This window comes from Schistocerca piceifrons, chromosome 4, assembly GCF_021461385.2.
Source record: "Schistocerca piceifrons isolate TAMUIC-IGC-003096 chromosome 4, iqSchPice1.1, whole genome shotgun sequence".
Lineage (NCBI taxonomy): Eukaryota > Metazoa > Arthropoda > Insecta > Orthoptera > Acrididae > Schistocerca > Schistocerca piceifrons.
The window spans coordinates 739,801,108-739,815,460 of NC_060141.1; the positions used below are offsets into that span (position 1 = coordinate 739,801,108).

Consider the following 14,353-nt stretch of genomic DNA (forward strand, 5'->3'; position numbering starts at 1 on the left):
TGTAACGAGTGAGGAAGTCAGTGATTAGCGCACAGTGCATACCAGGATGAGAGGTGCTCAGACTGCCGGCGTTTCGCAGAGTCTCCTGGCGAGGACGGCACGGTGGGTCTGCTGTGCGCACAGTGCAAGGACGTGTTCCCCAGCGCGTGGGACCTGATGGTGCATGTGCAGGCGGCGCACATGCTCAACATCTACCAGCTGGGCGCGCCCAGGGCCGCCCTCAACGGCGCCCCGGCCGGCGCCGCCCCCGCCACCCCTGCCGCCGCCGCCTCTGCCAGCCCCGTCAAGGAGGAGCACCAGGTAAGCTGCCGACGGTGTGCTGTCCGGTAGACAGATATCAATTCGATTCTACACAGCGTACGCGAAAGAACTTGCCCCCCTTCTAACAGCCATGTACCGCAAGTCTCTAGAGGAACGGAAGCTTCTAAATGATTGGAAAAGAGCACAGGTAGTTCCACTTTTCATGAAGGGTCGTCGAGCAGATGCGCAAAACTAAGGCCTATATCTCTGACATCGATCTGTTGTAGAATTTTAGAACATGTTTTTTGCTCGAGTATCGTGTCATTTCTGGAAACCCTTAATCTGCTCTGTAGGAATCGACATGGATTCCCGAAACAGCAATCGTGTGAGACCCAACTCGCTTTATTTATTCATGAGACCCAGAAAATGTTAGATACAGGCTCCCAGGTAGAAATCATTTTCCTTGACTTCCAGGAAGGCGTTCGATACAGTTCCGCGCTGTTGCCTGACTACGAAATATCAGACCTACTGTGTGGCTGGACTGAAGAGTTTTTAGCTAACAGAACACAACACGTTGTTCTCTATGGAGGGACGTCTACAGACGTTCAAGTAACCTCTGGCGTGCCACAGCGGAGTGTTATGGGACCATTGCTTTTCACAATATATATAAATGACCTAGTAAATATCGTCGGAAGTTCCATGCGGCTTTTCGCAAATGATGCTGTAGTATACAGAGAAGTTGCAGCATTAGAAAATTGCAGTGAAATGCAGGAAGATCTGCACCGAATAGGCACTTGGTGCAGGGAGTGGCAACTGACCCTTAACATGGACAAATGTAATGTATTGCGAATACATAGAAAGAAGGAACCTTTATTGTATGATTATATGATAGCGGAACAAACACTGGTAGCAGTTACTTCTGTAAAATATCTGGAAGTATGAATACGGAACGATTTGAAGTGAAATGATCATATAAAATTAATTGTTGGTAGGGCGGGTGCCAGGTTGAGATTCATTGGGAGAGTCCTTAGAAAATGTAGTCCATCAACAAAGGAGGTGGCTTACAAAACATTCGTTCGACCTATACTTGAGTATTGCTCATCAGTGTGGGATCTGTACCAGGTCGGGTTGACAGAGGAGATAGAGAAGATCGAAAGAAGAGCGGCGCGTTTCGTCACAGGGTCATTTGGTAATCGTGATAGCGTTACGGAGATGTTCAGCAAAATCAAGTGACAGACTCTGCAAGAGAGCCGCTCTGCATAGCGGTGTAGCTTACTGTCCAGGTTTCGAGAGGGTGCGTTTCTGGATGAGGTATCGAATACATTGCTTCCCCCTATTTATACCTCCCGAGGAGATCACGAATGTAAAATTAGCGAGATTCGAGCGCGCACGGAGGCTCTCCAGCAGTCGTTCTTCCCGCGAACCATACGCGTCTGGAACAGGAAAGGGAGGTAATGAAAGTGGCACGTAAAGTGCCCTCCGCCACACACGGTTGGGTGGCTTGCGGAGTGTGAATGTAGACGTAGATGTAGGCGAACTGTGTTCTCACCTATCATGCAAGTTTTAAAAGGCGAGAGGTCTCACCGGGAGGTATATCGAAGTGTCTTAACCTTCTAGTACGGGGATGGCCAAGAATATGACTCACGTGCAGGGCTTGTGCACGCGAGCGAATCTGTGGCGCCCAAGTGCACACTTCCCCCTCTACCACGCCACGCCGTCTCAGTGGGGGCAGCGGAAGGGGGTAAAATGCAAAGCATCACCTACAGCTTTGTTTCACACACTGCTTCTAAAGAACAACAGATACTATGGAACTAGCAACAATTGGTATGGAACACCTGACGGATGATAGTACAAGGAAACGGAGTTGGCAGGACGTGTTAAATGGAGTGAAGCCACTGCACGAATTATCTGCATGCATTTGACAGTTCACACAGTACAGTGTTTGAAGAAGATTGTTATGGAACCCATTAGTACGACAATCTAGGTGTTATGCCACCATTTCTGTAAAAATGGAAATGTCGTGTGGCTAGGGCCTCCCGTCGGGTAGACTGTTCGCCTGGTGCAGGTCTTTCAATTTGATGCCACTTCGGCGATCTGCACGTCGATGGGGATGAAATGATGATGATTAGGACAACACAACACCCAGTCCCTGAGCGGAGAAAATCTCCGACCCAGCCGGGAATCGAACCCGGGCCATTTGGATTGACAGTCTGTCACGCTGACCACTCAGCTACCGTGGCGGACTACCATTTCTGTAAGATATCACTTCAGTGCTTGCGAGATCGTGGACGAGCAGTTAAACAGCTCGAAGCCGCTAATAGTGTGGCCATGGGAATGTCATCTTGCAATTAATAAGAGCTACTGAAGGTGGAAATACTACACAAAAGAACGCCAGTGGTCAATCTGTATTCCAAGTGGCGAAAATGAACTGGTAGATAGATTGTTGCAGACCTTACAACCGCTTCCGGTAAGCGTTTCAGCACCACAGTCATTTTGCGTTTCGTTTGTGTGATCGGAAGCTTGTTAAGTGTATCCCACTGCAATCACGCAATAGTTGGGAAAGAATTCGCTGGTGAAGCGAGCATTTTGGTTGGAGTTGGCAACAATGTTCTCCGACGAATTCGGCTTTACTGTGGAAATTGTTTCTGGCCGCCAGTTAGTGTGGAGAGAAAGAGGAACACGTGAAGCACTAGATAGCATTTTCGAACGTCGACGGTATGGCCTAGGTTTTAAGGTGTTACTCTGTTTCATAGTCGAAAAGAGCCTTTCAGAAACATATGTTGATCGAAACATTGATATCACGTTTGCAGCCTCATTACGGAGACGTGGAACTTCTACCCAAGAAAGACAACGTAGAACGCATGGACGATTTTACCGTAAAAGAATCTGCCTTTAGGATTACATTGAAGATAGCCCAGTTCTGTCCGTAGATGCACAGGGGTGCTTCTAACTGAAAAGGCGAACTGTCTATAAAACAGCTCAAAAAGAAATGTAATATTGGCAGTGTCCTCAAACATTTACAAAGCTATTCCTGTAACTCTTTCAAAGCTACAGTGGATTGTTCAGAATTCGTGTTTTCTTTAATGCGTGATCCATACCTATGTATCCAACACGAAGTACTCTCTCACGCACAGAAGATTGAGTGCCGTACAAATTGTCTGCCGATAATTATAATTTTTAGCTGTTTCAGTGACAACAAAATCTCTGCATGGTGTTGTAATGCCTTTTCATAGGTAACTTGCAGTACCTCTCGATTAGGCGAGTACATAACGGGTACTGAAAGTTCTCGTCCTTCTGTGTGACTCTCATTCATTTTTAAAGGACTGCAATGACCTCCCTCTTTAGGCACAAACAGCCACTTCCTGTATGTCACGAATAATGAAGGATAAATGGCGCTTACATCGCGATTCTGCTGAACTGAAGAAAATAGTGTGTGTTCAAATGTTTGTGAAATCTTATGGGACTTAACTGCTAAGGTCATCAGTCCCTAAGCTTACACTCTACATAACCTAAATTATCCTAAGGACAAACACACACACCCATGCCCTATGGAGGACTCGAACCTCCGCCGGGACCAGCCAGAAAATAGTGCTGATCAAAATTAGCCACACCAAATGCTGGAAGGAAATCTCGCTTCCCACTGTTAAATAAAATTTCATGCAATACCGTGAAGGTCCGAGCAAATCCGATATGCACAATGTTTGTGCCAAGCCAGTCCGAGCATTCCTACAGGACAGCATAGAATGGCGTTTTGCAAGCCGTGGTCCACAATACCTGAATAAATTTCAGCTTCAAAGAAAAAATAAAAAGTCATATCTTTTTAACCAGTAAAAAAGTGTTATAGTGGGCATAAGGTCAAATCTAAGATATGTTATATCTGTAAGAAATAATTGGGTGTGCCGCTATTTGCAACAACAGGCATTTGATGAATTGAAGACGTACTACACTCCACTTAGTTAAAGATTTTAATTTAACATCTTGATGAAACCTTTGTAGGATTTACATGATTAAAAATGCAGTGTGACAAACATACAGTATAATACAATATATCCTTATTAGAGGATTACTCGGTAACACCTTATGCCCTTCTTACACTTGATACACATGAATACTGTCTCTCCTTTATAATTTGGTCTGTTTGTGTTTGTCCTGCGTCTGCAACTTGACGCCAGTGACGTGATGGATCTGTTCAGGTAGACTTACCTGGCACCTGGTCTGCCGCACTCGATGCTTCTCCCATAGCAGTTCTGCTGGCGGCCTACCCCTCTTTTTTGCCATGTCTTTTCCCTGCTCGCGGAGTGCCGCTGCCTTTCTGTATTTTATTTCTAGTAGATTATTTTGTTTATTTTATAGGGTTTAGGAACTGTCGCAGCCCCTCTCTGCCAAGACACAAGCGAGCTTTGAAATGACTTGCATTTCGTGAAACGTAAAACCTTGGGGATCCATCGCTAACAAAATAGGAACTTCAGAATATTAGCAGTTCATTATAATTTCCACGTCGCAGTAAGATTGAAACGTAATCGGTCAAAACAAGACAGGAGTCGGGTGTTGATATAAGTTATTGGAATCTTGAAATTACGCAGACATACGTAAATAATAAACAGAACTGGACACTGAAGTGTCCTGATGCTACGAATCAACGGAAATACTTGCTTTCACCTCACTTAATTTCACCTGTTGCAAGAGTCACCAACGGTACAGAAACGCTTCATGTTGTATGTTTTATACAAACAGTATTTTCGAATTCACTTGCAAGTGGAACTTGATTATTACATCAAAACGTGATTTATGTCACGTTGCAGATACGATAGAACAAACAAATATTTTCAGAACTTAAAGTATCTCAGCATATAGCTATAATATTTCGAACAGTGACGAGAACTTACCGTTTGTGTGTCTTGAACAAACACGTGAACAGCAAGTCGCTCAATTAGTACCAGAAACGGTACAGGAACTAGCTTTGTGCAGAATCTGCACGTACCGTCAATGGTGCTCCAAAACAGTCTACCATTTAACAGGATCGCTTTTGTATGACGCGAATTCGCAACATTGGGCGTTAGGAGGTTAAGCACCGGTTTGTTGTCTACCTAGAGAGTGGCTGAGAGCAGCAGGTACTCTCGCAGTTTAAATAGGCATTTCACATGGTTCTGTTATTGACTACTGGCATTTATCAACGTCTACTGTGAACAGGCATCCTTTTGAAACTATACACGAGTCTTCATGCGACATTATGAACACGTTTATGTTCTAAAGTGCACCATCAGACAGTGAATATTGAGTTGGGAAGTGACACGGATTTTGGAAAGTGGAACATACTGTATGATTACTGGTTGTCGAATAAATGCTGTTGAACACTGTATTTGACAATAGCAGCCCGACATAGATACAACACTGCTGATCAGTTACATCGTGCTTTACAACATTACTGTTAGTCCTCGTAACTTTTACGGAATTTAATTTGATATCTTAAATGTGGCACTAATATTTGACCATGCAAAGTGCATGAGAAATTACTTTAGCTCACTTCAAGTTGTGCGTGCACCTTAAACTAGCCACCTACACAAATATGAAAACGTTTTCATAATTAATCATGTATTACTCTGAAGTTGGGAAGGAAAACATAGGTACAAAGAAGGTAGCTGCGAAGAAACCATGGGTAACAGAAGAAATACTTCAGTTGATTGATGAAACGAGGAAGTACAAACATGTTCCGGGAAAATCAGGAATACAGAAATACAAGTCGCTGAGGAATGAAATAAATAGGAAGTGCAGGGAAGCTAAGACGAAATGGCACAGAAAAAATGTGAAGACATCGAAAAAGATATGATTGTGGGAAGGACAGACTCAGCATACAGGAAAGTCAAAACAACCTTTGGTGACATTAAAAGCAACGGTGGTAAGAGTGCAACGGGAATTCCACTGTTAAATGCAGAGGAGAGAAAGCAGATAGGTGGAAAGAATACATTGAAAGCCTCTATGAAGGTGAAGATTTGTCTGATGTGATAGAAGAAGAAACAGGAGTCGATTTAGAAGAGATAGGGGATCCAGTATTAGAATCGGAATTTAAAAGAGCTTTGGAGGACTTAGGGTCAAATAAGGCAGAAGGGATAGATAACATTCCATCAGAATTTCTAAAATCATTGGGGGAAGTGGCAACAAAACGACTATTCACGTTGGTGTGTAGAATATATGAGTATGGCTTTCGGAAAAGCATCATCTACACAATTCCGAAGACGGCAAGAGCTGACAAGTGCGAGAATCATCGCACAATCAGCTTAACAGCTCATGCATCGAAGCTGCTTACAAGAATAATATACAGAAGAATGGAAAAGAAAATTGAGAATGCGCTAGGTGACGTTCAGTTTGGCTTTAGGAAAAGTAGAGGGACGAGAGAGGCAATTCTGACGTTACGGCTAATAATGGAAGCAAGGCTAAAGAAAAATCAAGACACTTTCATAGGGTTTGTCGACCTGGAAAAAGCGTTCGACAATATAAAATGGTGCAAGCTATTCGAGAATCTGAAAAAAGTAGGGATAAGCTATAGGGAGAGACGGGTCATATACAATATGTACAACAACCAAGAGGGAATAATAAGAGTGGACGATCAAGAACGAAGTGCTCGTATTAAGAAGAGTGTAAGACAAGGCTGTAGCCTTTCGCCCCTACTCTTCAATCTGTACATCGAGGAAGCAATGATGGAAATAAAAGAAAGGTTCAGGAGTGGAATTAAAATACAAGGTGAATGGATATCAATGATACGATTCGCTGATGACATTGCTATCCTGAGTGAAAGTGAAGAAGAATTAAATGATCTGCTGAACGGAATGAACAGTCTAATGAGTACACAGTCTGGTTTGAGAGTAAATCGGAGAAAGACGAAGGTAATGAAAAGTAGTAGAAATGAGAACAGCGAGAAACTTAACATCAGGATTGATGGTCACGAAATCAATGAAGTTAAGGAATTCTGCTACCTAGGCAGTAAAATAACCAATGACGGACGGAGCGAGGAGGACATCAAAAGCTGACTCGCTATGCCAGTTCCTGGTCTCCTATCTTCCAAACTTTACAGAAGCTCTCCTGCGAACCTTGCAGAACTAGCACTCTTGAAAGAAAGGATATTGCGGAGACATGGCTTAGCCACAGCCTGGGGGATATTTCCAGAATGAGATTTTCACTCTGCAGTGGAGTGTGCGCTGATATGAAACTTCCTGGCAGATCAAAACTGTGTGCCGGACCGAGACTCGAACTCGGGACCTTTGCCTTTCGCGGGCAAATGCTCTGCTAATTGAGCTACCCAAGCACGACTCACGCCCCGTCCTCACAGCTTTACTTCTGCCAGTACCTCGTTTCCTACCTTCCAAACTTTACAGAAGCTCTCCTGCGAACCTTACAGAACTAGCACTCCTGAAAGAAAGGGCTCTCGGTCCGGCACACAGTTTTGATCTGCCAGGAAGTTTCATATCAGCGCACACTCCGCTGCAGAGTGAAAATCTCATTCTGGACGATGAAAGGATGATGGGGACAACACAATACCCACTACCCGAGAAGAGAAAATCTCCAACCCGGCCGGAAATCGAACCCGGGCCCGCTTGCATAGTAGGCGAGCACGTCACCACTCAGCTAAGCAGGCGGACCTTTTTTTAAAAAAAGTACACGTGATATTTGAACAGATGAGCTTAAAATAAATGCATCTGCGGTTACTATGCTGCAGAATGTTCAATAAGGCCTTTTGTTGTGAACAAGGTTAAGCACAATTCAAATTTTTTATGTACATGTACGTTTCGTCTTTAGCTTTAACTTGTACAAAAAGAATTAAGCTGACTTCTTAATACGTACGTTCTGTTTATGACCGGTAAGGCTTCTGACAATTCTAGTAGCGTCTCTCCCTGATCTTAACATTAACGAGGAGTATTAGTAAATAAGATCCAAATTTCGCATCAGCTAGTATTACTAGCAGTTTTGATTATAATTAGACCTAGAGCACTAATTCTTAGTAGCTAGGTTACACTTGTACAGAACACGTCTGCAATACAGTTCAGTTATGTGTTCGACATTAACACTTCGTACTGGTGTGGTATAACATCTATACCCAAGCTTTCAATCCTCACAACGTCTTTTGAAGATTCGCAAGGTTAACGCGTCATTTGCTTACGTAAAGTAGTGGATGACCACCTGCAGTGTTCATTATTCATGGTGGTCGAATTACAGACGGACGGCTACTATCGAAGCGGCGCAGTGGCCACAGGTTCTTGTAGTACTTCACTTCTTACTGACAGCCTGTCTCTGTCTCGCTCTGTGTTTGTTCTCTCCCTCTTACTCTGTCCGGATGTTATACCAACACCCAATTCAGTTTCTGGTTCTCCAAATAGAAACGAAACTTTCCTGTAGCAAATACCACTCGTGATTCTGATTCATGAACTGAATAACAAGTTTCCAATTGCACCGTTGGCCTGGTCACTTATGGTAGTGGCTTACGATCACCCCGGTCACGGACGCGTCAGTTTGACGCACAAACAACTTTTCAAAATCAGCCACAGTTAAGGGGCTCCGGAACGCCCTATACCTTCAATGTTAAAATAACGCTTATAAATTACATCTTTCCTCACAAAGTATTTGAGGTAGGAAGTTGAACTTTTTACAGATTATTTATTGGAATATGGGCTACAACTTAACACAGGGATTTTACAAAATTTTAGTTCAGTTATTAAAGATGTTTTTGTTTCAATTGTAATGAAAATTCACAACATTTTTTTGCAATTTTTTATTTATATATTCAAAAATATAGTTTTTTGGAAAAAGGCTGTGTTAAATTATGCAGAAGGTACTGTGTAACATTTACTGAAAGTTTGAAACAAATATGTTTGGAAGATCCTTAGAAAACATGTAATTAGTATGAGAAAATAAAAGTGTTGGGAATCGAGCGACAAAGATTGGATTAACTTTTTAGCGCATTCCAGGTCCATAGGATGGATTATCTTCATCCTCTGCAAACTCCTCCTCCAGCTTCCTCTTGTTCCTCCTCCTGTTTACTCTTGCTTGTATTTCTAGACTCTTTACAGCCCTATCTGCAGCCTGAAGGCGTTCCTTGTCTAAAGCAAGCATCGCTCGTTATTGTGTTCGTAGATTTTGCTACCATTTTCTTCAGTTGCAGTTACTGCAACAGTGTTCCAAAAGGTGGTCATATATGAACACTTATCACATTTCAGCTGTATTTCACTAGCAAGTCCTACGTGCTTTATTATGGAGAGTTCCAGACCAACTTCACTACAATGAATACATCTTACACAGTTTGAAAAAATTCCTTTGAGAACCGACATATCAAATATTTCATTCACATCCGATTCGCCCATAAAACATTCATAGTTTTCACTCATTGAACCAAGCTTCTTCTGTGAAGTATTTTCTTTCCCACTTTGACTGCTATGGGCAGGTGTACTTGAGAGGTTAGGTTCACTCACTTGGTTATCGTCTTTATTGTTTACAATAATAACACATACCTTTGGCTTTCCAACATTTCTCATTTTCTTAAAAGCCTTCAGAGGATTTCTAATAACTTTACTTTTACTCATTATTATACTTCAACAAAACAGAGACTCAAGAAACAGAATTAATTACGAATATTTTCGAGATAACAACAGACTAAATAAACATGAAACGATCGACAATCACACCAGCGATATATATTGAACCAGCACAGGTTAGCCACAACACATACTGTATCTCACATCACTAAAATGTACCTGATGAACACGGACGTTAATAATAACACCATTTGACAGCAGTTTAACAGCGCCATAGTGGGTCACGCCCATGTAGAACACATTTCAAAAAAAATTTAAAAATAGTTGTAGTCTTCGGAATTGAATAAATTATATATCTATTAAAAGGTAATAGTCTGCAGATTCAGAAAACGCAAAAAAGTAAAAATTGAACTTTTCATGATTTTTGAGCTTTTCCGGAGCCCCTTAACACTAGTGCGTTCAGCTACGCATATTTCATTTGTGACAAAATAAAACACCTACAGCCGTCCTTATTATTTGATTTGATTTTGTTGCAACCAGTTTGACGGCTTCAGTGCGCCGTCTCCACGCTGTTGTTGGTGCGGTACGGGTTGCCGCACCTCACCACAACAGCCTTAAGATGGCGCATTGAAGCCTTCAAACTGGTTGCGCCGCGCGGGATTAGCCGAGTGGTCTGGGCGCTGCAGTGACGGAATGTGCGGCTGGTCCCGGGGGAGGTTCGATCGTCCCTCGGGCATGGGTGTTTGTGTTTCTCCTTAGGATAATTTAGGTTAAGTAGTGTGTAAGTTTAGGGTCTGATGACCTTAGCAGTTAGGTCCCATAAGTTTTCACACAAACTGGTTGCAACAAAATCAAATCAAATCATAAGGACGGCTGTAGGTGTTTTATTTTGTCACAATAGTAAACGGCCGTCGTCTCAAAGACCTCTTGCCAAAAGGATGGACATACAAAAACGCATATTTCAGTCCTTCAGAAGTAGCTTGTAACGAATCCTTCCAAATACATTTAAGGGCTGCCGCTAACTGTGCAAAGTTAGGAACGAACTTTCTGAAGAGACTGATCATTTCAGAAAACTTAGATGCGCACTGAACAGTTTTTGATGAAGGAAACTTATAAATAGCACACCTTCTTTCTTGATCAATCTGTACCCCCTTCTCTCATATGATATTCTCCAAGAATGCAACGCGGGAATGATTTAAAGTAACTACTGACGTAGCACTATGTACCGAAACACAATTTAAGTATAGAAACACATATTAAAATTTTTAATCATGTAATAAAGAATCTAGCAATTGTGAAAGCACAGTCGTTCATGTTACCAAACCGAAGATCACCGTTTGAAACGCATAAGGATTCCAATCTGTACAAAACGCTCTAGGTGCCTTGCGGTCTTCAATAAAGTGTGTCTGGTAATACGCCTAGTTTAAATCTATCACAGGAAAGTACTTGGCCACCTTACACCAACCAGAGCAGATATGCAAATCAGAAAGCAGTACTTTCTGTAAAACCTTCTTAATTTAACTGTCCATAATCAGCTACTGCTTTAATACCCCCCCCCTCACCCCCCCCCCCCCCCCGCCCCTCCTCCCCTGCCCCAGGCGGGTGAAGCATTACGTGAGGTAGATGGAAGAATTACTCCTTGTTGTAACAACTAGCATAGAATTTTTCCTTACTTTCAGGAGGAGGCAGTCAAGACAGCCTGTATTAGACCAGCTCCTGATCCGTTCCTTGTACTTTATATTTAATTCTATTAGTCATACCCGCCCTCTCCATAAGAACATCGCTGTACTCAGGTAGTAACTCATCAAACTCTTTCAGTTACCACTATCCATCTGCACCAATATCACATTCCGGGTTACCCGGAAATTGTAAACCCCACTATTTGTGGTATGAGTACAAAACGGTTACTTCTTTCTTGCGCGAAATTTAAATGAAAACTACCTTGCTGCCCAGTCTCAACTCGACCCCGTTCATCATGAACTCAGGACCTAATACTTAGATATCTTATAAAATATCAGCAACCAACAAAGATGTTTTCCAGGAATATCCCTTTGTACTAATTTTTACCAAAATCTTTCCCATTTTTTTAAACTCTGAATCACCTGCTGCCTCACACCTCACTCTAACGTTCCCAACTCCGGCAACCCAACTCTCGCATTGTACCATTCCACAATCGTTGTAGAAACGGAGGTGTCAGACACAAAACGGTTCCTCATTAACCTAAGCACATACAAACTGAACTACACTCCTGGAAATGGAAAAAAGAACACCATACTTGCTCCGGACACTGCGAGAGGGCTGTACAAGCAATGATCACACGCACGGCACAGCGGACACACCAGGAACCGCGGTGTTGGCCGTCGAATGGCGCTAGCTGCGCAGCATTTGTGCACCGCCGCCGTCAGTGTCAGCCAGTTTGCCGTGGCATACGGAGCTCCATCGCAGTCTTTAACACTGGTAGCATGCCGCGACAGCGTGGACGTGAACCGTATGTGCAGTTGACGGACTTGGAGCGAGGGCGTATAGTGGGCATGCGGGAGGCCGGGTGGACGTACCGCCGAATTGCTCAACACGTGGGGCGTGAGGTCTCCACAGTACATCGATGTTGTCGCCAGTGGTCGGCGGAAGGTGCACGTGCCCGTCGACCTGGGACCGGACCGCAGCGACGCACGGTTGCACGCCAAGACCGTAGGATCCTACGCAGTGCCGTAGGGGACCGCACCGCCACTTCCCAGCAAATTAGGGACACTGTTGCTCCTGGGGTATCGGCGAGGACCATTCGCAACCGTCTCCATGAAGCTGGGCTACGGTCCCGCACACCGTTAGGCCGTCTTCCGCTCACGCCCCAACATCGTGCAGCCCGCCTCCAGTGGTGTCGCGACAGGCGTGAATGGAGGGACGAATGGAGACGTGTCGTCTTCAGCGATGAGAGTCGCTTCTGCCTTGGTGCCAATGATGGTCGTATGCGTGTTTGGCGCCGTGCAGGTGAGCGCCACAATCAGGACTGCATACGACCGAGGCACACAGGGCCAACACCCGGCATCATGGTGTGGGGAGCGATCTCCTACACTGGCCGTACACCACTGGTGATCGTCGAGGGGACACTGAATAGTGCACGGTACATCCAAACCGTCATCGAACCCATCGTTCTACCATTCCTAGACCGGCAAGGGAACTTGCTGTTTCAACAGGACAATGCACGTCCGCATGTATCCCGTGCCACCCAACGTGCTCTAGAAGGTGTAAGTCAACTACCCTGGCCAGCAAGATCTCCGGATCTGTCCCCCATTGAGCATGTTTGGGACTGGATGAAGCGTCGTCTCACGCGGTCTGCACGTCCAGCACGAACGCTGGTCCAACTGAGGCGCCAGGTGGAAATGGCATGGCAAGCCGTTCCACAGGACTACATCCAGCATCTCTACGATCGTCTCCATGGGAGAATAGCAGCCTGCATTGCTGCGAAAGGTGGATATACACTGTACTAGTGCCGACATTGTGCATGCACTGTTGCCTGTGTCTATGTGCCTGTGGTTCTGTCAGTGTGATCATGTGATGTATCTGACCCCAGGAATGTGTCAATAAAGTTTCCCCTTCCTGGGACAATGAATTCACGGTGTTCGTATTTCAATTTCCAGGAGTGTATATTATTCTTACGCACTACGATTATGTTACAGTGACTGGGAGTAGGGTCTTACTGTTCTTACCCCGTTTTCATCGTCATAATTCGTGTCTACCTAGTTGCGTCTTACACCGAAAATCAGGCGCCATACGCCCTTCCTTACAGTATTTAAAACACCATCTATTCTCTATTAACTCAGCCTCATTCAACTGTCTTTCTATTTCTATATACTAAATTTCCTTGGGTACTCTACGCTCCCCACCTAACACTTTTAACTCCTGTACATAGTCCTTCCATTTCCATCAGTGTCTTAGGTTTATTAAAAAAGACTGTTCTGGATCTGTCTTCTGGTATCATTCCTTCTAAAATATGTTTCACAAAGTCCACTTCTTCGAACTTCATTCACAGTGCCTTAGGCCAAATACTAATTTTGCTAAGGCTTTCCCACTGTAACCAGTAGAGATCACTTGTAGCGGCAGGGAATGTAGCACATGCACAAGTCCTACAAGTTTGAAGGAAACTCCAGACGAACCTTATCACAGAAGGGTTGGTAGCTATACTGCTCGAAATTTGTACGCGTCTTCTAGCAGTGTCACACTCTGTCACTCAGTCGTTCATATCGTGTTACTGTGTTTATTCCATTTGGGAGCTCTGACTGACCGAGATTGATACCGCCCACTCATAATCACTATTTTTGAAAGCTTCATTCTGACTGATCCAGAGAGAAATAGAGGAGGCGCCGTAAGTTCTTGGCACTTAAACTGTTGGCAGCTCCTAAGATAACCACGGATTTTCAAAAAATGGTTCAAATGGCTCTGAGCACTATGGGACTTACCTTCTGAGGTCATCAGTCCCCTAGAACTTAGAACTACTTAAACCTAACTAACCTAAGTACATCACACACATTCATGCCCGAGGCAGAATTCGAATCTAAGACCGTAGCGGTCGCGAGGCTTCAGACTGTAGTGCCTAG

At 44.0% G+C, this 14,353-nt stretch overlaps 1 protein-coding gene across 1 annotated transcript in view; it reads left to right on the forward strand.

Annotated features, from left to right (window-relative positions):
• The window catches only part of LOC124794848 (RNA-binding protein Raly-like), a 1,009,671-nt gene that overhangs the window by 910,063 nt on the left and 85,255 nt on the right, over nt 1-14,353 (forward strand). The window contains exon 8 of the mRNA XM_047258513.1: nt 80-300. Within this exon, the coding sequence (XP_047114469.1) occupies nt 80-300 (221 nt within the window). The remainder of the gene's footprint in view (nt 1-79; nt 301-14,353) is intronic.